Source organism: Pelodiscus sinensis, chromosome 2 (assembly GCF_049634645.1).
Source record: "Pelodiscus sinensis isolate JC-2024 chromosome 2, ASM4963464v1, whole genome shotgun sequence".
In the NCBI taxonomy this organism is placed as follows: domain Eukaryota; kingdom Metazoa; phylum Chordata; order Testudines; family Trionychidae; genus Pelodiscus; species Pelodiscus sinensis.
This window is the reverse complement of record NC_134712.1, coordinates 132,259,054-132,286,490: the sequence shown is the minus strand read 5'-3', so window position 1 is coordinate 132,286,490 and position 27,437 is coordinate 132,259,054. Positions and strand designations below refer to the sequence as shown.

Genomic DNA, 27,437 nt, shown 5'->3' with positions numbered 1-27,437 from the left:
CCATGTAGCACTTTAAAGACTAACAAGATGGTTTATTAGGTGATGAGCTTTCATGGGCCAGACCCACTTCCTCAGATCAAATAGTGGAAGAAAATTGTCACAACCATATATACCAAAGGATACAATTAAAAAAAATGAACACATATGAAAAGGACAAATCAAATTTCAGAACAGAAGGAGGTGGGGGGGGGAAAGGTAAATGTCTGTGAGCTAATGATATTAGAGGTGATAATTGGGGAAGCTATTCTTGTAATGGGTAAGATAATTAATGTCTTTGTTTAAACCTAAGTGTAAAGTGTTGAATTGAAGCACGAATGACAGTTCAGAGGATTCTCTTTGAAGTGTGGTCTGAAAAGGTCTTTGAAGCAGGATGCAGGTAATCAAGTCGTTGAGACAATGTCCTTGCTGGTTGAAATGGCAAGAAACTGCTTTTTCTTTGTGAACCTGTCTAATATCTGTTTTGTGGGCATGGATCCTTTGGCGAAGTGTCTGAGACGTCTGTCCAATGTACATAGCAGACGGACACTTTCGGCACATGATAGCATAAATTATATTTCTGGATGTGCAGGAATATGTGTTCTTGATCTTATAACTCACTTGGTTAGGTCCAATAATGATATCAGCAGAGTGAATATGTGGACAAAGCTGGCAACGGGATTTGTTGCAAGGGAAGGTACCAGGGTTGGTATTAGTGTAGTATGTCCTGTGGTTGTTGGTAAGAATCATCTTGAGGTTAGGTGGTTGTCTATAGGGCTGTGTCTAGACTACATGCCTCTGTCGTCAGAGGCATGTAGGTTAGACACATAGGGAAAGTCAAATGAAGCCGCGATTTAAATGATCGTGGCTTCATTTAAATTTACATGGCTGCCGCACTGAGCCGACAAACAGCTGATCAGCTGTTTGTCCGCTCAGCGCGCTAGTCTGGACGCTCCCCTGCCAACATCAAAGCCCTTTTTTGGCAGCCCCGTTATTCCTCGTGGAATACCTTGACGGAGCCATGTAGTTTAAACATACCCTAGGAGACTATGGGTCTGTCTCCCAGAGTCTCTTGGTGTTTAGTATCCTGTTCCAGTATAGGCTGTGGTTAATTGATAATGTGTTGGACAGGTTTAAGTTTGGGAGCGTAGGTGATGACAAGTGGTGTTCTATTGTTGGTTTTCTTGGGTCTTTCTTGAAGTAGATGGTTTCTAGGTATTCGTCTGGCTTTTTCAATTTGCTTTTTTATTTCTCTGGGTGGGTAGTTGAGGTTTATAAATGCTTGGTAGAGATCCTGAAGTTTCTGGTCTCTGTCAGTGTGATTAGAGCAGATGCGGTTGTATTTTCTTCCACTATTTGATCTGAGGAAGTGGGTCTGGCCCACGAAAGCTCATCACCTAATAAACCATCTGGCTGGTAGACACACTCATGCAGCCTGAGCACATTTAGCAGCCATGCAGTTTGAAACTACAAACTGATACATCTACTACTAATAAAATGTACCTAATGAGAAAATACCAGACATGTTATATGTCTGGTATTTTCTCAGTTTGTTTTCTATGTTTTTATATTTTTGGGCTGCAAAAAACAGTACTGAAAAAAAAGGGTTCCAACTAAAGTAAAAAGTTTGGGAAACCCTGGTCTAACCAGCTTTCTGCCTGTCTTACAGCCCATTTATCCAATCCATATTCCTTAACTTGCTGGCAAGAATAGTGTGGGTGACCATATCAAAAGCTTTGCTAAAGCTGGCACTGGGGGAGGACCAGAAGCAACTTATTTGAATATTCATCATTTGATTAATGAATATGCAAATAAATGTTACCCATCCTCCAAAAGTTTGTGAATGGATTTACTGGTCCCCCTGTCAAAAAGTTTGGGAACCCCTGCACTATACCATTAGTTAAGTAACTGCCATTTACCATCCTTAGTACTGAGCCATATGTGGCTGGAGAATCCTAGGCTGCTGCCCCCTGACTTTGATACAGAAGTAGCTGTGTGTGTGTGGGGGGGGGGGGGGGGGGGCCTTGCGGCGGGGCGGGGCTGGCTGCTTGTATGCGCATTTCAGGGCGGTATCCCTACTTCTCCCTACTGTTTGGGGCAGACGTTGGTGAACTTCCCTTCGCCCTACCACAGGGGGCGGGGCCGCCCGTGTCCCTTGCGCAGCTGCCGTTTCCTACACGCTGGAATATCGCTGGGAGGGGCCCCACGCGCCGTCTCAGCAGCTGCCACCCCGCGGGCTGGGCCCGGCTCCCCCGCCGCGGCTCTGGCGCCACCTGCTGGGCTCCGCCCCGCCCGCCCGCCCCAGCCACGCGCCGCCAGGGCTCGCCGCGGGGCTCCTCTGCTCCGGCGGGGGGTGACCCTGCCCCCTTGGCGCGCGGGGATCCCCGGCCTAGGGCGGCCTGCGCTCGCTCCCGCTGGCAGCCAATGAGGAGTCGCCTCAGCAGCGGCAGCCGCTGCCCTTTTGCTGCCTGCGGGGCCCGCCCAGTGCCGAGCAGGAACGGAACGAGCCGGAGATCGCCGAGGCCCCGTTTCTTCTACTCTGGGCGGGGAGTCTCTCTCCTAATCCCCTCTCCTCCCCCTGCCCACCCCACTTGGAACCAATATGGAGGACGCTGCCTGCTGCGGACATCACCACTGCTATTGCAGCTGCTGCTCCTGATCCCTGAAGAGGCTGCAACATCCCTATTTCCCCTCCCATCAGCTTCCTGCTGCACTGATTGCAATTCCCCTCCATGCTCCCTCCCCCTTCCTCCTGCAATTGTCTCTGCTGCTGCTCTTGCCCGCATGCACTGAATCTGTGCATTCACATACAGCCCCCTAGGTGGCTGCTGGAGGTGAAGAGGGGATTCCGGGAGAGCTGCAATTCCACAGATATCTTCATGTTCCTCTATTTATTGTTGCCACCAGCACCCACCCCTATCTCGGTGCATCTTTCTGCTGCCTGGATTTCCGCGTCGGCTGCTGCTAGAAGGTGAAACCGGGACCTGAAGACAAAAAACAGACACACCTTCCTCTTCCCAGGCACCAGCGGGGGAGCAGCGAGTGGATCAGGGTGGTGCTGGTTGGGGATCTTGTCTGGAGGAGCCGCCACTGCACGCAGCAGCCATGAGCAGCTCCACTACCACCACCTCCACTACCAGCAGCAGCAACGCCGGAGAAGGGGCTGACGAGGCGGCCAAAGACTCTGCAGACATCGCGGCATTTTTCCGAGCCGGTGAGTAGTGTGTTGGTTTCCTTGGCACAGCAGAGATTGGAATTGGGAGGCCAAGATGTGAAACCAGCTTGGAGGAGGTGGTGAAAAGTCTTTTCTCGCTTTCCTCTCCCTCAATTGGGAGTAGGAGAGATTCGCTCGCTGCTCTGGAGTGGCTTTGTGAAAAATGTAAACTGGCAGCTTATTGGGAGAGGCTTTTCTTTCCCTCCCTAAGAAGGCAACTCTGGGGAATCTCTTGTATTTATAGTCATGTATCTAGGCGGAGGGGTGTAAAAGATCTCACACAGATGCGTTGGTGTCTGCAGCATTGCATACGTTGTACAGTATCCATTTTTATACACGACTGCAATCGAGAGTATTCGGAAGTCTCTCTTTAAGGAGACGGTTGTATGTTCCATATTATTAAGATATACGTCAGTGTAATGGCAGAGCTTACTATGGAGCATGTCACAGGGAGAAATCTGAACTGCAGCCTTTGTCATAGTTAACTGTGTTAAAGAATGACAGTAAAAAAAAAAAAAAAAAAGAAGCTGCTGCTACTCCGCCCCTCCCCCGGGATGAAAAGGAGGGGACTATCAGTACACAACTGTCGCACAGTAAGTTATGACCTTTGCCTACGGCCATGCTGCTTTTTCACTTCACTCCATATTGGGGAAAAATGTACAGGGGTGATATAGCACTCACTAATAGTGACCTAACAAACCTCAGTTGGCCTAGTAGCCACTTACAAAAGTTGGGAGCCCATCCGAGATGCATGTTCATCCGAATGTGTGGACCGGCTTAGTTTAATCAGCGTGAACGCCATGTTTCTGGTATGTAGCAAACTGTGGTGGGACTGGTGACAGGTGTGAGTATTTCTGACCTTAGTAAGAAAACACATGCCACTGGCACTTGAAAGCAGAACCTTAAGGTAGCATTTGACTCCAAACACAAAAGGACTTTCTATGACGGCCAGCTGAGGGGCTAACCCCCCCTTGCCCTATTTCACAGCTGAAGTTAGAGATGGGAAAGCTCTGCTGTACACGAGCAAGTCCCTGCAAATGGAGGGAAGGGCATATAAGCAGCTCGTGGATTTAAGGGGGAAAATGGAGGCGTGTTCGAGGCAACTGCTACTGTGAAGGTTAAACTTGCACATCATGGGGTGATGTTTGCTGTGTAGGGTGTGGGTGACACAACTATAAATAGCCATGCAACTCCAATCCTAGTGAGTCCGGGCTGCCTCTCTAGTCGGTGATTAGGCAGAAGGGTGGGAGAGGGAAAAATTCAAACCACTGTTTACAGCGGGAAGTAGAAGCGTTTAGGGATTTCCCTGTCTGCATGTAGGAGGAGCAGTGGAAGGAGCCGGGCTGCTACTCATGTGTTGCTGTCTTGCGGCTGAGCTGGAAAGTCTCCCTGCGCTTTGGAGACTTGGGGAGGGGAAAAGGGGGGAGCTTGTTGACAGGCTGCTGGGATAAAAATGGAGTCCGCCTCTTCCTCCCTCCATATCTCCCCTGGGTACCTGGTCAGCCGCGCTCCAGGGAGCAGCAGCACAGCGCGTGAGCTATGATGTGGCGACAGCAGCTTAGGTGCTGGAGGCATTAACACCCCAGCAATAGAGCCTGCACAGCGGCAGAGATTTGGGGCCCGGGACGGGGAGCACCCAGCACATGCCTGCTGGGGACAGTGGAGGGGGAGGGCCGCCCGCTGACTATAAGGCGGATGAACTAAGAGCGGCCGCGGCTGCCAGTGCAGCGTGCCTCCCGTGGCTCTGGGCGGCGGCAGGGATGGGGTGAGATGCGGGCTGTGGTTACTCGCAGGCCCAAGGAGGAGGTAGCGAGGACATCAACCTTGGTTACGCGTTTTGTCTGGCTGCCCCCAAAAGGCGAGGGCAGGAAAGGAGAAGAAAATGCAGAGTCACCGCTGGAAAGACGGGGCGGCCGGGTTAGATGTGTAAGAATTCAGCTTTGTTCCTGGGGTATCTCAGGCAATGCCACGAGGGAGCTGCGTGGGAATGACCCGCACTCGGGAAAGAAGTGGTTCTCTCTGTTGACAAGGGTGTGGGGGAGGAGGTACAGTTGGAAAGAGACTTCGTCTCTGCTCGCGGGATTGGCATGGATGGGCCATGTAAATCGTGACGTTGAGCCTTATCTGAAAGGTCTGGGTCTCTTAGAAAAAGGCTCAAAACAAGTTGTCCAGTGCACAGATACCCAAGAAATCCAGGAGGGATGGAGTTTGTGCGGAATGAGGTTTCCTGTGAGAATGGGACAGCCCTCTTGTTCATTTGTCTTAGGCAGGCTTCTACAATGACAGCAAAACTATAAATGTTTTTTAACAGTCAAAGTGGAAATCCATTAGTGTGCTCATGTTGAGGTTCATGTGATAGTGTTGCATTATGGCATGTTGACAGGGGAAGTTATTGTCAGCCACACTAGATGACCTTTGCCAGATTTTCCCCAGTTATTGAAAATGACATTGTCTTACTCCCCTAGACGACCAAAAAAGAGCAAGCCTCTTGGCATAACAAACCCAAAGGATCTTGTTTGATTGTAAACTCATCAACAAAGTGTGTGTGCTGGTGTTGATTAACTGGTATCCAGAAGCAACTGGAACTAATGTCTCTTTACCCGTGGTGTGGAAATTTTAATATGTATTGGCTTTTTGACTTTGTTTATCAATGGCCCTGCTGGGAAGGGGAGAATGAATGTATATGATGTGTATTCCCTTACTCCCATTCTTAACTCATGCTCCAAGTCACAGCCTGTTCTCCTGACAAAATAGAAAAGAATCTCCTCAAAATGTGTTGAGTGCTGTCTACTATTGGATAGAGGTACTATGTTTATCTCCATGTACTCAAACTTGAGGGTGACAAGGATGTTCATAAATTACAGGGGTGCACAGTAGGGATGTAAGCGAGTACTTGAGTCCTCGACTACTTGCTTCCCACCCCGCTGTCTCTGTAGGAGGGGGGAAATAGGAGCTGGTGCTGGGGGAAGCTGCCGGAAAGGCCAGTCTTCCCCTTCCCCAGCACTGTCTCCACTAATGATGTTCAGTAATGGTTAATGTACCAGTTGAGTAGGCACTACTCGATAGGCACTTCTGCATTCCTCCTTTGAAATGTACAGGAGCCCCCACTGGGGCTGCATGTGGCGTGCCAGCTTTGAAATGTACAGGAGTCCCCAGCGGGGGCTCGTGTGCATTTCAAAGTGGCAGTGGAGCATGGAGCTGGGGTCAGTGGGGGACTCAGTCTCCTGCTGATCCCGGGCTCCATGCTGCACTGCTGATGGCCGCACACTGCTCCCACCCCCCGGCCACACACTGCACCCACCCTTGCTCCTGCACCCTTCCTCCCATCCAGACCTCGCATCATCATCCCCTCCTGCATCCCACTTCCTGCCCAGATCCTGCACCTCCATTCTTCTTGCTGGCAGCCTGTCCTGAACACTGAACCCCCATTTTTGTCCAAACCCCTGGGCCTGGGTGTGTGTGTGTGTGTGTGTGTGTGTACACAAAATGCACTAATCCTGGAACCCCAGAAGAGTAAATCTGGCCTATGGGAAGCCCCTGAACCTCAGTGGGTCTGGAGAGCCAGAACAGAAAAGAGAAGTGTCTCAGTTGGAAGCCACATCAGTGAGGGTTGGAGGTTTTTGCTTCTCACTTGTGGTTCCCAACTGATTGTTCTGATCCAAAAAAGGTTCTTCACCCCTGCCATAAAGAAAATATGGGAACCTTTTGTGTTGGATATAATTAATATTTTATTTTACTTAAAATGAAGTCTGATAAACTAACATGAGAAAGTTAAAGCACATAGTCTGTTTAATTTAAATTAATATTTCCTTTCTTATTGGTTAAATTAAACTATTCTCCCTAGCTGCAGCACTAGCAAAATGGCTTGGATGTAATTATGTAATTAACAGAGAGTTTTCATTAGCAACTGGTGATCCATGGAAAGGTTTGCATTGAGACAGTTGGGCCTCAGACCAAAAAGTCTGAGAACCACTGTGTTGTGGGGGAGGCTAGTGGCAGCAAAGCAGGGTTGGGGCGAATGGTGCCCCCTTCCTGTGAGGAGCAGTCCAGCCTTGGCCCGGCTGGCCAGAAGTCCTGCTTGCACTCACCCGTTGCTGGCCTTGCTGAGCAGGTAGGACAGCAGCAGGCAGTGGTGGCCGAGATAGCGGGGGGGCCATGACGGCCGCGCTTCCTGCCTTGATCCCAGAAGGTAATTTCTATAAAACCTTTATTACTGTATAAATTTTTAGTTGTCAAAACGATTTTGTTTTAACATATCACTGTTTCCAATCCAATTTTTCATTAACCTATGCGTGAAACAAATACTTAATAATTGGCTCCAGATCTAAAAGAGAAAGGTAATAATCGAATGGCTGGTATTAGAAGCTAGACAAAGACTGGAAATAAGGCATGAATTAACCATTGGTGCCATATAATGTGGTTTGTAGATTTCCCCACTCTCCCTGATGGTTTCTCTATCAAGATTGGATGATTTTCAAAAAGGTCTGCTCTAGGAATTATTTTTGGGGAAAATTCTCTGGCCTTGGTTACACGGTAGGTCAGACTAGAAGATAACTGGTCCCTTCTGGCCTTGGAATCTATTAATTGTAGTTATTGTGTGAAGAATTTTTGTGTCTTGGCTAGAACTTAAAGGATGATAAATATATCCTCAATCATAAATTGGTAAGTAATCAGTAGAGAAGGTGACATACAAGAGAATATGAAATGTTACATTGGAACATTTTAAAAAAGTGGAAAATTCCACCTTGAATTTTTTGAGTTTTGAGAACCTTAGACAGTGAGTGGGTGGTCTGATTTTGAGGATGTCAGTGAACACCGAGTCAGTCAACATTTTGTGTCTGTATCTTGTACTTGAGGGAGTTGCTTTACTGAACATCTCCCCTGACTACCAAGATGACTAGTCAAACTCTTGAGCAACAGGAAACAGTATTTATACTTTTCTGCCTCAAAATAGCTTTCTGTTGATAGAAAATCTTAAAATGCAATATCAAACAGATGTTTCTAATAGTACAGCTCAGCTGGGTTATAGAAGTTAAACAATTGGGGAGAAGAGAAGATGACATCTAACAAGTAAGCAGAGTGTGGTGAGTCTAGTTAGTATAGGTTAGCAGTTGAAAAGCTTTGTGTAAAACTTAATTATAACCAGGGCTTGATAAATTAGTCAGTCTACTCGCCCGGGGTGAGTAGATTTTAAGCCAGCATGCGCAGTGTGCCAAACCGCGTGGCTGGCGAGTGGGGCTCGCCGCCGCTTGTCAAGCCCTGGTTATAACCAACTACAAATGTTACACTTAATCTTTGCAAGAACTGTCAACATTGTTCATCAAAATATTTCTAAGGACACAACATGTTTTGCACTCCATATTGTTGATATAAAATACTTTATTTGATAGCGAAGTGTTTATTTAACATAGCACTGATATACTTTTTTCTTTATACTTAGAATGCAATTAATGAATTTGGAAAAATGACTGAATGATGTGACTATAAACCTGTAGCTAGAGTAGAGATGTTGAAATGCTTTGTTTTTAGCTATGCTCAAGGGACTCTTTTTGAAAGTGTGGTCTACAGTATACTACTGTAAAAATATTTAACAGATCATTGATGTCAATAGAGAGGACGAAATGTAGATGTGCGATGAAGATAATGAACAGGTGGGAAATAATGTCTGTTATATGTTTCATTTTTGGTGGGTGCTTACTAGTAGGTCCTCCATGTGAAAGGCTATATGGAATAAGTTAGTTTGAAGAATTTTTGATTGGAAGTGTAGGGGGAACATGAAGCTGCTCTGTGCCAATGAAACTCAAGTGTCTCTGGTTAGTGTCATAGAATCCTAGGGCTGGAAGAGACCTCAGGCGGTCATCAAGTCCAACCCCTGCCAAAGCAGGACCAACTGCAGTTAAATCATCCCAGCCAGAGCTTTGTCAAGCCAGGACTTAAAAACCTCTAGGGATGGAGATTCCACCTAACCACAATTTAACATCCGTATCTGGCTAATTGTGTAGTCGATAGAATTTGTATCGACTACACAATTCATTGATTAGCGGCTGCTCTGGAGAGCTGCAGCAGGGATAGCTCCCAGAACCAGCTGGAGCTAGAACTGAGCAGTCCTGGCTTGTGCTGGCTCCAGAAGCCATCCCACACTGCAGCTCTGCACTTTAAATGTAGTAAGAGTCACCAGGCTCTTCACATTTTAAATGCAGAGGTTCTTCATCTCATACCAGTGTGAGCTGGGACTACTCAGTCCCAGCCCCTGTACATCATGAACAGGGGAAGCTGCCAGAGCAGCCTCCCCTATCCCTCCTTCCCTGGTGCCTCTGATAGAGGCCTGTGGAGGGGGCGGGGGGGGGGGGGCAGGAGACACGGCAAGACGCTGCTCGGGGGAACTGGCTCCTGTTCTCCCCCTCCCCTTGCTGCCTGTCATACAGAGGCAGCGAGGGGGGAGGGGCGGGGAAGCAAGTAGTCGAGTACTCTACTTGACTACTTGCTTAACATCCCTATTTCCACCACCTCCCTATGTAACACCTACGTACGTCACCACCCTCTTACTTCTGAGAGACAGGAACATTGTGCTTTTGGATATTTGTTTGCCCTTATGCGTATGGGCAGGGGGAAGAAATTGACCAGTAAAACTTACATTTTTATAAAATGCAGGTTTGTTTAACATTTCACTGTTCCTTTTACAGAAAGGACATCAAGCTGCTTTTAGAAAGGTCATTTTGCAAAATTTAGTTGATGCCTTCAGGATAAGTGGAAAAAGAAGCTAATTGAAAACAATGAAATATTTCCATGACACATCTTAATCTTAAGAATTTTGGTAGCTGTAACTCCTGCATTTTGCTTCAGAGTATAAAGATTGAGACTTGTCAACCAGTACACCACAGCAAGGCTTATTTAAGTTGTTATTGAGATGAGGAAGCGGCCTGTTAGGTTCACTGTCGGAAATGAAACACTGAAGAATTGAAATACAAAAAGTTTGCGATGTTTTTATTTGAAAGCATGAACAGAGAGCATAGGACTTATCTACACTAAAAATACTGTAGTGGCACAGCAGCACCTGTGCCGCTGTAGTGCTTCAGTGTAGACCCTGCTGAAACCTGAGAAGCAGTTGTGAGTTCAACAAAAAATTTCTGTCAGCCTAGCAGAGTGTACACCAGAGGCTAGAGTGCTTAACTGTGCCATTCAGAGGTGTGGCTTTTTCACACTCCTGAAAGTCATAGCTGGCGTTATTGTACCATTTTAATGTAGACTAAGGATGTAAACTATTGTTTAATTAGCTAACCAGTTAAACTTATTAATTGATTAAAGGGGGGTTAGCTGGTGGGACGTGTGCCTTTCCCCTCTCGCAAGCAGAGGCTGCTCTGGCGTCCTGGCTGGAGCAGCCTGTGCCTATGGGGTGCCTGTGCCCGCTGGAGGAAGAGGATTGCTCTAGCATAGACCTGTTTGTGGCAGGCCACCAGTGGGACTCAAGCAGCCTTTTGCCTGCAGCTGGTGGGAGCTGCTTCAGCTCTACCTGTTAACTTAAGAGTGAGGTTTACCTATTAAATCTTCATATCCCTACTGTAGACTAGGCCGTTTTCTTTACCCTTATAAAATCAAAATTGTTTACATTCAGTCTCAATTACAATTAGAACAAGAACATGAATACTATTGGATAACCTTCTAAGACAAAGTTATAATGGGGGGAATTAGCAAATCATTTAACTTGAACTGTCATACAAGGAATTACAAGTATACAACCATTCATGAAAATGAGAGAGAGCCCCATAACACAAATGAGGCTACGTGTAAACTGATGGAATACAATCCTGAATAATAGGGGAGTAGTGTTTGAATTACTCATTATTTTAATGATTTTTTTTTTTTGCGGGGGGCGGGTTAAAGAATCATGACAAAGTAGTCATGGTTGCTTATCTGCTGCTAACATTGTGTAGGTCTATGCAGTGATGTGTATATTGGAAGTGAGAGGCAAACTTTACTAAGTTGGTGACCATTGACCCCTTTTATTAAATATTGAGGTGGTGGTAGAAGCTGAGATGTGTAGTAGATTTTTTTTTCCCCCAAAAAGAACTAAGATAAATCAATTCCTAATAAAGAGCTTCCACCTGTGGTTAACTTCTTAAGAAGGCCATTTTGCGTTTAATTATTAATAGTGTCTGAAATAGAACTGCATCGGTAAAATTTAAGCTCTTGTGCTCAGTGAATAATCAAGGCTTTAGGTGAGCATTCCGGATTCTGAACTGTTTTTGAAAAAAGCCTTTCAGCTAATGGTGTAAAAAATGTTTGTTAATATCTCTGAGTACTGACTGATCTGATTTTGTAAGTAAGTAATTTTTAAGTGAGGTGAAACTTGGGGGGGACAAGACAAATCAGACTCCTAAAAGTAATATAATAATCTGGAAAGGTTGAGAGTCACTGGTCTATATAATATATCCTTCAGCTATCTATCTAATGTCCACTGTTTAAAAGGTAATAACTTCTGGATGGCTATCCAACAGGAAGATGGAGATGTTTGTCCAGATTGTTCTAAGCTAATGGTGAGAGCTCAGTTGCAACAGTTCAATAACTAGTGAAAACCCTGCTTCCAATGGAAGAAAAGACTGCTAGCAAAATTAAGGGGATGTTTTTCCACTAGTGTACAGACTAAATTGTGTTATGTGCACCAAGGCACATGAAGATGTGCACCATCAATAGAAACATACGGTGCTGGCTTTGGCCACTGTGGGTGCTCTGCTAATCAGCTGGGTAGTATTTGAATCTCCCCTGGGTGACTGCCCAGGCCCTCAGCTTGCAGGGAATACTATTGTGGACATAGAGTTTTGAGGACAAAAGTGAAGCTATGGATGTGGATTTGTCTGCTGTGTTCCTACTTGAGCTGACAGGTAACTTACGGTATTTGTGCCAATAATCTTTGTTCTGGGTAGCTGAGACCATTCCATTCAGTCCTAATATGTACAGTTAATATGACACAGAAAACAAGGATATACAGTAATTCCTCATTTAACACTATAGATGTGTTTGAGAAAATGATCGTGTTAAGTGAAAACGTGTTATGCGGGGTCAACGTTCCCATTGAAAATAATGGAAAAGGTGGGGGTTGCATTTCAAGCGGTGGTGTCTGTTGGGACCGGGACATAAGGTTGGGGGAGAAAGGGGACTGGGTTACAGCAGGGAGGGGAAGTGTTTGGCTCTGGGGGAAGAGAAGGGTAAGAGAGGGGAGGGGGATTGGGTTCGGAGTATGTCCCTGTGATGGGTAGTATAAGAATTTATTATGGTTTTTAAAAAATTTCCATGTCCCTTGCAGCCATTTCACTCTTGACTGTTCTACATTCTGTTTAGCTGCATTTTTATGTAATGACCCCTTTTGGAGATAATGCTATCATGATGAGTTTTGTTGGTGTTTTTTCCCCCCATAGAAGGATGTTACATTTAATTGTGTTGTAGTCACTGCTATAAAGCAGTTAAGCTGCATACACATCTTGAATCAGTTCCTGTGTTTTGCTTAGAACTAAATAAATAAATGTTCTCCCCCAGTGAGTTCCAGGACTAACTGCCCCAAGAGGTATTCAGTAGTAGCTAGAAATCTTATCTCTGTCTCCTTTCCTGAGATGACATGTTCATAGTCAATGTGGGAATACAGGCAGTCCCCGGGTTACGTACAAGATAGGGACTGTAGGTTTGTTCTTAAGTTGAATCTGTATGTAAGTCGGAACTGGCGTCCAGATTCAGCCGCTGCTGAAACTGACCGCCAGTTCTGACTTACATACAGAATCAACTTAAGAACCCCAAGCGTTCCCAAGTCAGCTGCTGCTGAAACTGATCAGCAGCTGATTCCAGGAAGCCCGGGGCAGAGCAACTCTACCTCGGGCTTCCTGTAGTCAGTGCTGGTCAGTTTCAGCAGCGGCTAAATCAGGACGCCAGGGGCAGAGCAGCTGGGGTGCTGCTGGGTTGCTCCAGTAGCGCCGCTCCTCGGCACTACTGGACCAACCCAGCAGCACCCCATCTGCTCTGCCCCAGGCGTCCTGATTCAGCCGCTGCTGAAACTGACCAGCAGCGGCTGAATCAGGACCAGAGCAGCTGGGGTGCTGCTGGGTTGGACCAGTAGCGCCCAGAGCAGCGCTGCGGGACCAACCGGCAGCACCCCAGCTGCTCTGCCACAGGCGTCCGGTGAAAAGCCTAGTCTGCTGGGGGGGGGGAGAGGCGTACTAGCTGCGCCCCCCCCACCGCAGCAGACCAGGAGACCAGCAGACCAGGGAGACGGGGAGCAAAGCCTCTGAGGACGCTGGCAGCAGGACAGCCGCGGGGCGTCTGGGCTGTCCCGCTGCTGGCTTCCCCCGCGGCTTTGCAAAGCCTCGGGGAAGCCAGCAGCGGAGCAGCCCAGGCGCGCCTGGGGTGCCCCGCTGCCCAAGCCCCCCCCTCGGCTTTGCAAAGCCTCGGGGAAGCCGGCAGCAGAGCAGCCCAGGCGCGCCTGGGCTGCCCCGCTGCCCGAGCCCCTCCGCGGCTTTGCTCTGCATCTTCCTGGTCTGCAGACCAGGGAGACGCAGAGAAAGCCCCAGAGTACACGGGCGGCAGGACCGCGAGGTCCCGCAGTCCATGTACTCTGGGGCAGCCCCGTTCGTAACTGCGGATCCGACATAAGTCGGATCCGCGTAAGTCGGGGACTGCCTGTAATTGAAATCCCCCATTATTTAGAGATGCTACAAAAACAATCTCCCAGAGCAGTATTTTAGTCATTGTCACCATCTTGGTCAGTAGTACAAGTACAAGTTGGACCTCCCTGGTTTGGCACCCTCTGGAACTGACTGGTCCCAGATGAGGGATTTTTACCAGACCAGGGGTGGTAATTTCTGGCCCCCCCGCTGCACCCCTCGCCCCCATCTTGCCCCCTTCTTGGGTTTCCTGCCGAAGCCCAGCTGAGCCATGTGCCAGCTCCTGTCCCCCATCCCCCAGCTGAGTTATGGGCTGGGCTTCCCAGCTCTTATTACCCAGCTCAGCTGTGCTGCATGTCACCTCTCTCCCTGTATCATGCCATCAGCTAGTCAATACATTTAGTTTACTCAACTAAATATCCCTAATTATTATTAGAAATATATATCCATAGAGATTCTGTGGTACGGTTGAATTCATTGTAAGAATTTTATTATAATTGCCCTGCACACAAAGGAAGCTCAGTGTCAGGAATCCAGGAGAGTGCAGAAATCAATCTTGAAATTATGTTTTAAGAAACAGATGCACTTTATATTAGACTAAAATTCTCGTTGATGTTGGCTGTCTGGAATGAAAGGGTGAAAGGTGTGCCTGTGGTTTCAGAAGAGTATGCCGCTAACGGGCTGGTGCTGGAGCAGTCTCTATTTGTGGTGGACAAGGCTGGCCACCGTGCACAGAGTCTGGTCCGGCACAAGTCTCTGTTTGTGGCAGCCAGGGCAGTGGACAGGGATGTCAGTCGTGAACAGGGGCCACTGGACTCAGCATGAGCTGGGACCCAGTAGTCCCAGCTTGTGCTGATCACTGCACCTCTGCATTTTAAATGTAGTAAGAGCTCAGTGGCTCTTACTATGTTTAAAATGCAGCGGTACTGCGCAGGTGGCTCCTGGAGCTAGCATGAGATAGGACTGCTCAGTCTGTTTGAGCTGACTCCTGGAGCTACCCCTGTTGTGGCTCTGCACAACAGTCCTATCGACTAATCATATAGCTGATACAGATTGTATCAACTGTACAATTAACCTGATAACCATATTTTAACATCCTTACTGCAAGTGATAGTAATAATGGAGACAGCTGGTATAGGCTGGTTGTTAATGTTAAATGCTTAGCAGCTAAAGGGAGTCTGCACTACAACTCGGTATTTTGCTAGTAATCAGGAGAGCAGCAATTCTGTCAGGGCAACAGTAGTATATATGAAAAATACCCTAAACGGGTTTTCAGTCTGACAGAGGTGCAGTGATCAGCACAAGCCTGGACTACTGGGTCCCAGCTCATGCTGAGTCCAGAGGATTGGGAGAAGGAGGATTTGGGATGCGAGAGGCAGGCTCTAGCTGGGAGACCTTACCTGGATGGCCAAGCTAGCAGCACAGCATATCCTTAACCAGAGTCCCTGCCTTCCGTGCTCCTGTATGGCTCACAGCAACTGCAGGGGCCATGTTTGCTGTTGCTGCAATCACTGAGAGCCCTGGGGCTGATGGGCGGGGGCACTTCATCTGCTCCCTGTTCTGCAAACAGGCAGCTGCTATTGGCTAGAAACTGGCCAATGGGAGCTACTGGGGGTGGGAGCAGTGTGAGAAGCCTTTGCCCTTCTCTCGGGGCTCTCAGGTTTCACAGAAGCACGTGACCCTGCTTCACTGAGTGCTGGGCAGGGGCAGAGGCAGGCAGGGAGCGGGCTGAGGCTCTCGCAGTTTGCATCCGGTGGCGTGGTAGACCGTATGGGGTCCACAGATGAGACTGGAGCTGGGCAAAATATCTAGGTACAACAGCTCTACTGTGCAAAAGCAGTTCCTGGCACTGGGTGGCTGCTTAGCTTTTCTGGGTGGAAGTGGTATTCCTCAGTCAGCTCATAGAGGGAGCTAGAGGCAAGTCATAGTTCCCTCTATAACAGTGGTCTCCAATCTTCTTAAGCACAAGATCACTTGCTGAATTTGTCAGTCCAGGTTCTGCCTCAAGTCCAAATACCCTGGTCCTGCCTCCTTCCCTGCCCCTTCTCCTAGGCCCTGTCCCTGCTCACTCTGTGGAGATGGGATACAGTGGTTGTGAAAGGGGGACACTCAGAGGACAGGAAAAGAATGGCATTGGGGGAAGGAGCAACTGAAGTGTCAGCACTTGATAGCCTCCTGGCCAAACCAGTCAGATCACCTTCTGGTGACCACTGCTCTAAAAGGACAGCTGAGAGAGGAGACATGGTCACCTGATACCTTTTCCCCTCTAGCTTGCAGCATTACAGTGGGAAAGGGAGAGCATGCTTCTGGGATGCACAGTAGCATGGTAAAAGATAAATGCTCTGACAAGCTTAAAACTTGTAGTAGTTTGATATTTGTGAGGTTTTTTTTTTTTTTTTAAAGGGAATCCCTTGTAGACAAGGCCTTCTGGTGGTGTTTGTGGAATCTTGTTAATGTATGAACGAGGCAGTTACTGATTTAATGAGGAAATACTGTTTGATCCATTGATTTCTATGTGCCATTGTGCCTAGTTTATATATAAAGTCAATATAAAGCCTCTCTTAGGTTGTGTATATTGTGACAAATAAAATAAATGCTGTAGCAGGATTTCCCATAGGTGCGCTTAGCTCAAGAATTGCCAAGTTGCATCAACTTCTTTCTGAGAGGTTTGGGAACAACACACAAAAATAAGAATCTGCAACAATTCTTTTGGCAATCTGTAAAGATAAGATACTACCCTTGCTGTACACTGGCCCACTAAAGAGAGAGATTGTGTATAAAAACACAGTGATGTGAACGGGTTCATTCTCTGACTTTACATTAACTTGCTTTAACCATCTGATCAAGAGAGCTGTCCAAGTTTAAAATCAGGATATGACTGAATTTCAGTACTGTTAAGAGCCCATTAAAATCTGTTTGTTGGGGAGGAAATGGATTTTGCATTCCTAAGTATCTTGTGAGTCATGCCTACAAAAAGGTAGCCACTTTCACTGCTGCTGAAATAATTATTTGTAGTTTATCGGAAATATTATGCACAACATATTACGTTCTGCCTTATTATGCTTATCGTAAGTGTATGCATGGATGGTGTGCATTGCTGGCAAAGTAGTATGCATCAACATCTGCAAAGCTGAATCACTCTAGTTCAGGAAGGATATTGCCATTGTGGAAGACATCACTTTGATGGGGGAAGAGGGGGAATATTCACAGCAAAGAACAAACTTTTAAGTGCCTCTAGTTTGACACTGAGACTGGATATTTTTACTTCTCTGGTGCAGTAAAATATCAGGGCAGATCTTATGCTACAGTTTTGCCAGGATAACTTTGTCAGATATGTGGAGAACCCCCCCTCTCCCACCTCTTAAACATGGTTGGGCTAGCAAAATCCAGTTAGTTTTGGACTTTCAGAAAGCTTTTGATGGGTCCCTTAGCAGAGACACTTAAAGTCAGTAGTTATGGGGTAAGAGGGAATGTCTTCTCGTGGATTAGTAAATTGTTAATTTATTCCTATCTTCCCCTCCCCCCTTTATCTGTTGCCATAATGGAGAGAGATAAATAGAGGGGTTATCCTAGGATTTTAATTTATGAATATGCTGAACAGCACTGATCTCAATAATCTGGAAAAAGGGTTAACAATAAAATGGTAAAACTTGCAGACTATCCAAAATTACTTAATATGACTAAATCCAAATTGAACTGAGAAGAGTTACAAAGGGATCTCTCAGAACTGGGTGACTGAGTAACAACATAGCAGATGAAATTCAATGTTGAAAACTGCAAAGTAATGCACCATGGGGGGGGGGGAAATATTCCTAACAGTATATATACAAAATGATGGGATCTAAATTATTAGCTGTTACCAACTTTGTGAAGCATGTGGTCCTAACCACTCCTGAGCTAGATGGACTATTGATGATCTGATTAAATGTGGGCATTCTGATGTTCTTGTAATAGCTAATTCCTGTTTAATGGATACGTCGAGAAGCTGTGCTGCAGTTACACTAATTAACAAAGGGAATTGTCCACAATAAGAGTGTAAAATTTTGATTAAGCAGTGAATCGTGTAGTTGGTGGAATTTTCATTGACTATTTGATTTTTCGATAAGTGGAACACTCACGATCTTGCTATGTCTTGCCCTTTGAAATGTACAAGAGTCACCTGCCACTCTTGTACATTTCAAAGGGAGAGAGGCAGTAGGAACCTGTACCAGTGGGGACTGCTTCAGTCCCTGCTGGCATGGGTTCCCCACTGTGCCACTTTTCTTTGGAAATGTACAAGAGCTGTAGGCGGCCCTTGTACATTTCAAAGGGAGAGGAGCAGCAGGCGAACCAGTACAAGTGGGACTGTTTCAATCCCCTTTGTGCCTTTTCCCCGCTGCCTCCTGCCCCCCACAGAGACGGTGCTGGGGGAACCGGCTTTTAAGCTAGCTCCCCCAGCACCGGCTTGGGTTTCCCCTGCCCTTGCTGCCTTGCTCTGATAGAGACAGCAAGGGGAGGATGCTACTAGTTGAATTCCTACTCGACTACCTGATAAGCATTTGCTTATAACGTAGTCAATTAATTTCTTACATCCCTAGTCCACAGCAGTAAAAAGAATTATTTTACAAAATGAGAAGGAAGCTTGCATGTCTAATTTTTACTGTATTTTTAATGTCCTCTATGCCCTTTTCTCTTTAAATTCCCTGTCAAGTTTCTTTTGTGTTACTTTTTCAGGTAAAGATCCGACATTAAATTAGAGACTAAGCTATCAAATTAAATTGAAATGATTAGGTAGAAGATGACAGTAGGACTGGTAGTATGGTCAGGTTGGAGAATAATCCTTGTTCATTCCAGTTAGTGGCACTGTGTCAAAGAGTTTGGTTAAACTTTGATGCTGGGATTGGGGGGTATGTGATTGATAGTCACAATTTCATTGATGAGTGTAAAAAGCCATTGAGTTATTTTATGTAACCAGGTAGCTGAAACAGTAGGAGTACCACCTGAAATGTGGCCATATGGCAAGGCTTGAGAAAAAGCTGAACCATGTTCTGCCCAAGGGATTTTCCTGGGGACTGCTACACCAAACACAGAGGGTAGAGCATTGATTGATTGGAACTGTTAGTTTTAGTGTATGGGAAAGGAAAGATTAGAGATGGTGAGGGAGAAGGCAGAAATGAAGCACTATAGTCATGAAAGTACTGGTAGCATGTTTGTATAGTAAAAGCTGCACCTCTGGGTGCTGTATTGGTTGAAAGAAATTGGGAGCTGTGGGCCCTAAACTTTCTTTTGTCACATTACTCCTGTGATCAGGAAAATGTGACTTGTAATTTTTCTGTAAATAGGATTGGATAAATGACTCACATGAGTTTCTCTTCTGAAAGAAAACAACCTACAAGGCCTTCAACTTAGGTCAGAAAGGGGTAACAATAGTTAAAACCTGAGTTGTGAAGCAATTTTTTGGATACACATAGAAAAGCTAGTGCTCAGTTATGAACACTAGATCTTCAGCTTCCATTAAGAGCAAGTGTCTGGGAACAGTCAACAATTTGTGAAAGTATTTTGGAGGAAATGAGAAATGTAGATGATTGGTTAGAATACATTAATAAAAACTGCCAGCCCATTTAGGGTAAAGACTCCTACTGCTGGTTCAAAGAGAGTTTCGTCCACTGATCTGCTTTATATTCCAATTCAGAAGCAATCCAGATACTTGGGTGATGTTGAGTATGGAGTGGGAAAACTGCTCTTAGATCATGTCTATACTAACTTGGAAGTTTGAATCCAGATACACAACTCCAGCTTCGTTAATTGCGTAGTTGGAACCAATGTACTTTGATTTGAACTTGGATGCTATCCTCACAGTGGGAGGTTGATGGGAGAAATGGTCCCATTGATTTCCCTTATTCCTCACAGGGAGTAAGAATACCAACACCTAGGTCTTTACTAGACCCGCTAAATCGGACACCAGAACATCAAGACCAGTCTGGGGGTAAGTATAGATGTGGCCATAGTTTATTAGGTTCAATAGGGTTAAATTGAAAGGAACTGAACAGAATTCTGCTTCATCTGCAAGCATTAAGTGGTTTCCTCTTGGTTTAATCCTAGCCATGGTAGTTTGCCATGCTGCATCCTTTTGGAAAGGAAACTTCCTCTCCATCTGTAACAGGCACCATTGCACAACTCTTTTGTTAACAACTGCAAGCTGCCAGCAAAACAAGAATAGAATAAAGATTTTTCCAGCCCGATTTCTAGCAAACCAAGTTAGTGTATCACTAAACACTCAGTCACTGGCTCCCAGGGAACATTTTGACATCCTATTTTACTATTCTGGCTGCTGCTTTTGCTGGAGAGAAAGTTGCTCATTATGGTGGGGACCTTTTTGAAAATAAAGTTCTGTCAACAAAGTGATATTTGTCAGTAATTCTGGAAATCTTCAAGATGGGTGCGACTAAACTAAGTGCACAGCGAAATTTCACTTAAAAGCATTCTTCAAAGGAAAACTTACCAGCTTATATTCTTTCTCTTTCATTTATAAAGGCAATTTTAGATTGTACTCTCAAGTCACTTGTGAACTGTCTAAAGCAAAAAACCAGCTATCGTGGAAGAATAATGTATTTACTAGGGATGTAAGCGACTAGTTGCTTTCCCCTACTGCCTCTCTATCAGAGGCAGCAAGGGGGGAGGAAAGCAGGAGCCAGTACTGGGGGAAGCCAACTTAAAAGCTGTTTTTTTTTTTTTTAAACTCCCCCAGCACCATCTCTGGAGTGTGGGGGAGGGAAATAGGGGAGGTAGAGCCGCTGGGATCGTGGGGGTGGCACAAGATGGGATTATTCAGTCCCAGCTCATGCCATCTCCGGAAGCTAAACCTGCTGGGGCCCTGCACTTAAAATGTTGTAAAAACCTGTGGGTGTGCACCCTCCCCCCATTGGCTGATTGAGTAGTCGATGGAATTTCCATCAACTACTGAATTAGTTAATTAATTAATACTTAACATCCCTAGTATTTAACAATCATCTGAGAGGGGAAACAGTGCTAAAACTGAAATTTGTTCATTAAAAATGACTAGCAGAAATTGTTTGCTTATATAAACGTGAGGAGAGTTCTTAAATAGCTTGAAACTTAAATATTATTTGAAAATTCTAGCTAATATGTGCCTTGGGACTGAAGGGGAGATTTCCTGTTGGGAGATTTCTTGTACAGGCAGTCCCCGAGTTACGCGGATCTGACTTACGTCAGATCCGCAGTTACGAACGGGGATTTTCTCGCCCCGGAGGACTGGAGCTGCTCCCCGTCTCCCTGGTCTGCTGGGGGAGCCAGCAGACTAGGGAGACGCGGAACAAAGCGGCGGAGGACCCAGGCCAGACCCGCAGCGCTGATCTGGAAGCGCCGCGGGTCTGGCCCGGGTCCTCCGCCGCTTTGCTCAGCTTCTCCCTGTTCTGCAGACCAGGGAGATGCTGAGCAAAGCAGTGGAGGACCCGGGGCCAGACCCGCGGCGCTTCCAGCTGATCTGGAAGCGCCGCGGTCCGGCCCGGGTCCTCCGCCGCTTTGCTCCGCGTCTCCCTGGTCTGCTGGGGGGGGACGCAGCTAGTGCCCCCCCCCAGCAGACCAGGGAGACGTGGAGCAAAGCCCGGGGCCTGTGGTAGAGCAGGTGGGACGCTGCCGGTTGGTCCTGCAGCACCGCTCCTTGGTGCTACTGGACCAACCCGGCAGCACCCCAGCTGCTCTGCCCCAGGAGTCCTGATTCAGCCGCTGCTGAAACTGACTAGTGACTGACTACAGGAAGCCCGAGGCAGAGTTGCTCTGCCCTGGGCTTCCTGGAATCAGCCGCTGATCAGTTTCAGCAGCAGCTGACTTGGGGACGCCTGGGGTTCTTAAGTTGAATCTGTATGTAAGTCGGAACTGGTGTCCAGAGTCAGCCACTGTTGAAACTGATCAGTTTCAGCAGCGGCTGAATCTGGATGCCAGTTCCGACTTACATACAGATTCAACTTAAGAACAAACCTACAGTCCCTATCTTGTACGTAACCCGGGGACTGCCTGTATAGGATTGAGTGTCTGTTGCTTATCATGGAGCAGTTGATGTTAAAAGACTAGAGTCTAATTTGTTGCTTTGTAGAGAGCTTACATCATGGCTCAGTGCTGTTATCCTGCTCTGTTTTCTTGACTGTCTGCTGGAAGCTTTTGAAAACTGTTTCTGTGCTCCTGCAGTGTTACCCAAACAAACCTTGCATGTTACTTTTGTTCCTAAATATAGCAAAAGTTCCCACTGCCAATTTCAAGTTCAAGTGGCGTCCTGCATGGGTCACAGAAAACAGAAGAGCATACGTGCAGTTTAGCTTGTAAAACGTTCTATTTAAAACTCTTCATTATAAGTAGTGCAAGTAGTGATGTCTGTACATTCCTTTATAACACTCATTTTTATTTGCTTGTTACCCTTAAGTGTTAGACCAGGAAAAGAATCCACGCTAGGTTTTTGCCTGCAGCTGACTTGATTTTGAATGATTGAATTAAAATAGTTCAGCCATTAAAGAGAATGAGGTTTAAGAAAAATAAACTTTGCCCATTCTGAGTTTCTTGTACAGGGATGTATCTTTAGGTGCCACTTGCTTCTCTCTTTCAGTTAAGCCATGAGTCTCTCAAAAAAATCCATATTGCACATATTCTAGACTAGTTGGCCTTTAGCAGCTAAATTAGTTCAGCCTTGGTTGCTTGTTCACTCTCCCCTCTGCCTCCTTCCCTTCCCTTCCCTCCTTCTCTCCCCCCACAACCCTCTGGAAGTGAAGAGGAAGAAGCAGCAGCATGAGTTGGGTGAAATGATGTGTTATGGGAGCTAGAGCAGGAGGGTACAAGGATGTGGGGAGGATGGAGGAGAGGCCAGGGTCAGGATTTGGAGAGGGTAAGAAAAAGAGCACAAAGGGATAAAAGTGGGAGTGGGGTGAGATGCAGAAAAAATGTAAATCATAACCACACTTGACTGCAGAACCTCGGCTTAAACCCATTCATTATTCCTTAGTATTAACAAACCTTGATTGTTCCATAGGTAGCTTTGAAACCTGTTTGCTAAGTGGCTCATCTCTGTCTGGTGAACATCAATTCAAGTTAGCTTTCTCCCACAACCAGGTTGTTAGCTTAAGCGGTAGAGGACAATGTGGATGTAAAGTTCTCTCCTAATAACACCATGTCAGGGTACTGTGGTTCTACACGATGAAATACTCCTTTTTTATGCCTATTTTTAATTTAAAAAAAAAAGACATGAAAATATTACATCTTCCAAGTCCCAAGTACTCAATTCTGTAAAAGCCTTAATTTGGGCCCTTGTGCATATGTCTTCAATTACTGGATTACAAACTTAGTTTCATAGGACCCCCTTCTAGTGCACAGGACAGACTGAGTTTGTTGGGTATTTATTCATTTTTTTCTGTCAACAATTGCTGTCTGTCAGTATTTACAGCACCCCTTCCAAATACTGAACTAAATACAATATTAATTTGTTTTTTGACTTTTGTATGGTGTGCTCATGATCCTATCCAGATGTTTCATAAACCTTAATGCATTCTATCTCACATAAGTGCAGTGAATGTGAAGTTTCCCCCATTTTATAGCTGGGCACCTGAAACACAGAATAAGGCCAAACTTGTCAAAAGTTGGAGCTAGCTTTGAATGCCCGACTTGAAAACCTTGGAACCTTAATTTTCAGAATATATGGCATTTTGTAACACTGCATATAGGAACACAGCTCCCATTGAATTCTACTACATGCTGTCAGCTGTTATGCAGATAAGACACAATTGACTCAAGTTGGGTCCCCAACAGATGAGGCTCACCAAATGGCCTTCTGTGAACATTTTAAGTGACTTGTCTAGCATCGCAGGGACAGGCACCGAGTTCCATTTTTTAGGCGAACGTTTCAGCTGCCTTACCTGCGGGCCATTCTTTTTCATCTTGAAGATGCTTTCCTTGTTTGCTGTATGTCTTTCAGTTTCTGATACAGAGGCAGCCACACAGGGTGGCCACAGGTTCCCTGGGAGTGGAGCCGAGAGTGCCCTGGCTGCTGGCCCTGCCCCTAGGGGGAGCATTTTAGTAACTGTGTAAGCACTAGGAATTGTTGTGGCTACACAATTACTAAAATAAACGATTTCTAACATCTCTACTTTGGACTTTAATAGTTAAAAAAGTAACCCAAATGATTGACAATGGTTTTGTGGAAATATGAGGAGCATGTGATGAAATATATAGCTGCGTTGAGCTGAACGGAGGCCCACATTTTCGTCCCATCTTGACAGAAAATGCTGCTCAGACATTAAAATGGTGTGATAGAAATATGCTCTATAATGGATAATCAAACCACTGAGTTTTAACAAATTAACATGACATCATGTGTATAGCAGAATGTCAAACACTTGGAAAGAATGGCCTAGTGCTGTGTAATTGAAATTATTGAACACAAAGCAGTGATGTCAAGTAAAATTGATGGTGAGGAAATAAAAAAAATCCTTCATAGGAAAGCTAACCCTATAGAAAACTGGTTGAATGAAAATGACATTTTTCAGCTGTGTGTAGTAGAAACACACAAACACATCCAAACCTGCACGTGCTTTCTTTGTCAATAGCCGGGACACACGGATAAATGGATGAGAAGCTGGATATGAGTCAACAGTGTGCCCTTGTAGCCAAGAAGGCTATTGGCATATTAGGGTGCATTAGGAGGAGCATTGCCAGCAGAACCAGAGAAGTGATTATTCCCCTTTATTCGGCTCTGGTGTATTATGTCCAGTTCTGGGCCCCCCCACTATAGAAAGGATGTGGACGCATTGGAGAAGGTCTAGCGGAGGGTGACCAAAATGATTAGTGGGCCGGATTGATCAAATCATCTTTGGATGGATGAAATTTTGATACCTGAAAATGGTGTCTAAAGACTGGCATCGGTCTGCAGGAGCATCCCTAGCAGTTTTGACAGTTGGTCTAGAAGACATTTTGAGCACGAGCTCCCAACCTCCACTCCTACTGTTGAGTAGCTGAGCAAAAAAATCAGATAGCTGGGCAATCAGCGTGATTCAGAAGAAAAAGCGGAGTGACAAAGCAGTACAATAGTGCTTCAGTGGCATCCTGGGTGATGGCTGTGCTCATCTGACCCTAGAACAGGGGTGTGCAATAATTTTTGATGGGGATGGGCACTCTCAGAATTTGGAAAGCAGTCAAGAGCTGCACTATTCCATATTAATGGAAGAGATGCGGGGTCTGAGATGGAGGTTGTGTGCTGAAGAAAGCTTGCAGTAAAGGGATTGGGGTGCAGGAGAGTGTAAGGTCTGGGAGGTAGTAGGGGTGAAGGAGGTAGTTGTGACCTGGGGAAGGGGACTAGGATGCAGGAGGGGGTGGAGCAGTTTGGGTTGTTACCTAAGACAGGAGGGGGCTATGACCTGGGGCAGGGATTGAGGTAAAGGAAGAGGATAGAGGGTTTGGGTTATGTGGGGTAAGGGGGCAAAGGGTTGGGGTGCTAGAGGCAGGCTCTGGCTGGGAGACTTACCTGCTTGACTCCTTCAGCAGACTCCCTGCCTGCCCTGCCTCACCCTCGCATTGGCCATGCGGTTTTTGAACATCTGTGAGCCTCAGTGGAGGGGCGGGAAGGGTGCTTTGCTGGAAACTGGCCAATGGGATTCTGCTGGGGGGTGGAAGCAGTGTGTGAAGCACCACTCTTCCCTCCCCTAGACTCACAGCTGTGAAAGAAAAATGGCCAGGGCAGCTGCTTTTTTGAGTGGTGGTGGGGCAAGCAGGGAATCTGCCTGAGGCTCCTTGCTGTGTCCACAGGCTATCTGGTGGCTTGGTGGGCTGGATCTAGCCCATGGAGGGTGTTTTGCCTAGGCCTGCCGTAGAACCAACTCTGGCACAAAGCTATTTAAGCAAGGTATACTTTCAGGGCCAAATAAACTCTTCTGTGGGCCAGGGTGTCAAGCCACAGGGTTGTGGATTTGCTTCAAGACAGAGTCGATTAGTGATAGTTGCTTTTATTAATCTCACTACTGTTATAGTCTTAATATTGCCAGATGGTTACATAGCTACTGCAAGGCAATACAACAATCAGCATAGGCAAAGCAATGCATATAAGAGTAACAGGCACTTGGAAATGCTTACTCCCGATTAGGTCTGCGGGGAGTCGCGTTCCAGTTACCACGCACCTGGCCGCAGTGGACCTAGCTCCAGCTAGGGGGATTCAGGACACCCTTTGAGGTTTAGGTTTCTGGTGAAACTCAGAGGGGTGGGACTCCCAGTGATCTTATACTACAGTTGTTTGCCAGGTGTGCATATACCTGGTTTAGCGCCATTCTTACCACTTTTATGGCTGAGACCAAGGTCAAATGTGTTTACTGCTCAGTACAGGCAGTCCCCGGGTTACGTACAAGATAGGGACTGTAGGTTTGTTCTTAAGTTGAATCTGTATGTAAGTCAGAACTGGCATCCAGATTCAGCCGCTGCTGAAACTGATCAGCGGCTGATTCCAGGAAGCCCGGGGCAGGGGCTTCCTGTAGTCAGCCACTGGTCAGTTTCAGCAGCGGCTGACTTGGGGACGCCTGGGGCAGAGCAGCTGGGGTCCTGCTGGGTTGGTCCAGTAGCACCAAGGAGCGGTGCTGCGGGACCAACCAGCAGCGCCCCACCTGCTCTACCACAGGCCCGGGGCTTTGCTCCACGTCTCCCTGGTCTGCTGGGGGGAGGGGGGGACCACTAGCTGCGCCCCCCCCCCCCCCCAGCAGACCAGAGGCACCGGGAGCAAAGCGGCAGTGGCGGAGATTAAGGTAAGAGGGAATTCTGTCCTGGAGCAAGGGGCTGGAGTGCAGGAAGAGTGTGAGGTGTGTAATCAGGAGGTGCTTACCGAAGGCGGCTCCCAGCTGGCGGCACAACAAGGCTCAGGCAGACTGTCTGAATGCCATGGCTCCATGCCATTCCCAGAAGCGTTTGGCTGCTGGCATGTCTTTGCGTGCCCCAGTGGAGACAGTGCTGGTGGCAGAGTTGTGCATGGAGTCTCTTCTCTTCCCTCCCTGCCCCCAGAGACATGTCAACAGTTGACTGCTTCAGTGAGCAGTGTAGAGCCCTGACATACAGGCAACCTATGCTGGAGCCCTATTGCACTGCTGGATTTTTAGCAACCCTGAGATTTATTTTTACTTGGGCCCTGCAGCCCCTAAAGCTCCTGCATTAATCCAGCCCTGTACACTTTAACACATTGTATACCTGAAGTTGACTGCAGATGGTTTAGTGCTTGTCTTAGGTTGGCAGAGGTTTGATTGTTTGTTATAAACTGAAGAAACAGCATGATACGCAAACTAGATTTGAGGGACCTTGATGGGGAGTGGAAGTAACCAGCATTTGGCCTAAACAATGTCATGGTGACTTACTGACATCAACACATTTAGGCCTGTGCGAAGGGCTTGTTGGTGCCAACAGATGGAGCATATAGGTTACAGGGATCCTTGGTGTCTGGTATTTATTTTCTAGTTAGTGTCCTGTAAAATTTCTGCTGAAAGCCTATGTCACACTTGTAGTCATAATATTTGCAAAATATATGTGAGGAGTGGGATGTGTGTGTCTAATGCAAATTATGTTTTTAATCACTTCGTTTCAACACACTCCCG

The 27,437-nt window shown here is 46.5% G+C and overlaps 1 protein-coding gene and 1 long non-coding RNA gene across 5 annotated transcripts in view; one reads left to right on the top strand and one right to left on the bottom strand.

Moving 5' to 3' along the window:
• The first annotated feature begins 2,190 nt into the window (after positions 1 to 2,190).
• TRIO (trio Rho guanine nucleotide exchange factor) overlaps positions 2,191 to 27,437 on the top strand; it is a 412,227-nt gene continuing 386,980 nt past the window's right edge. Inside the window, exon 1 of one of the 4 annotated variants that reach the window (XM_075921463.1) lies at positions 2,191 to 3,190. In XM_075921463.1, coding sequence (XP_075777578.1) covers positions 3,082 to 3,190 — 109 coding nt within the window. In that variant the 5' untranslated portion in view covers positions 2,191 to 3,081. Of the gene's footprint in view, positions 3,191 to 3,814; positions 4,000 to 27,437 lie in introns of those variants that run through there. The other 3 variants (XM_014570469.3, XM_006117079.4, XM_075921462.1) reach the window with 3 other exon arrangements.
• Positions 19,887 to 27,437, bottom strand: part of LOC112544792 (uncharacterized) — a 90,319-nt gene continuing 82,768 nt past the window's right edge. The window contains exons 2-3 of the long non-coding RNA XR_003088121.2: positions 22,837 to 23,038; positions 19,887 to 20,014 (exon numbers count right to left, since the gene is read on the bottom strand). This is a non-coding gene — a long non-coding RNA (uncharacterized LOC112544792). The remainder of the gene's footprint in view (positions 20,015 to 22,836; positions 23,039 to 27,437) is intronic.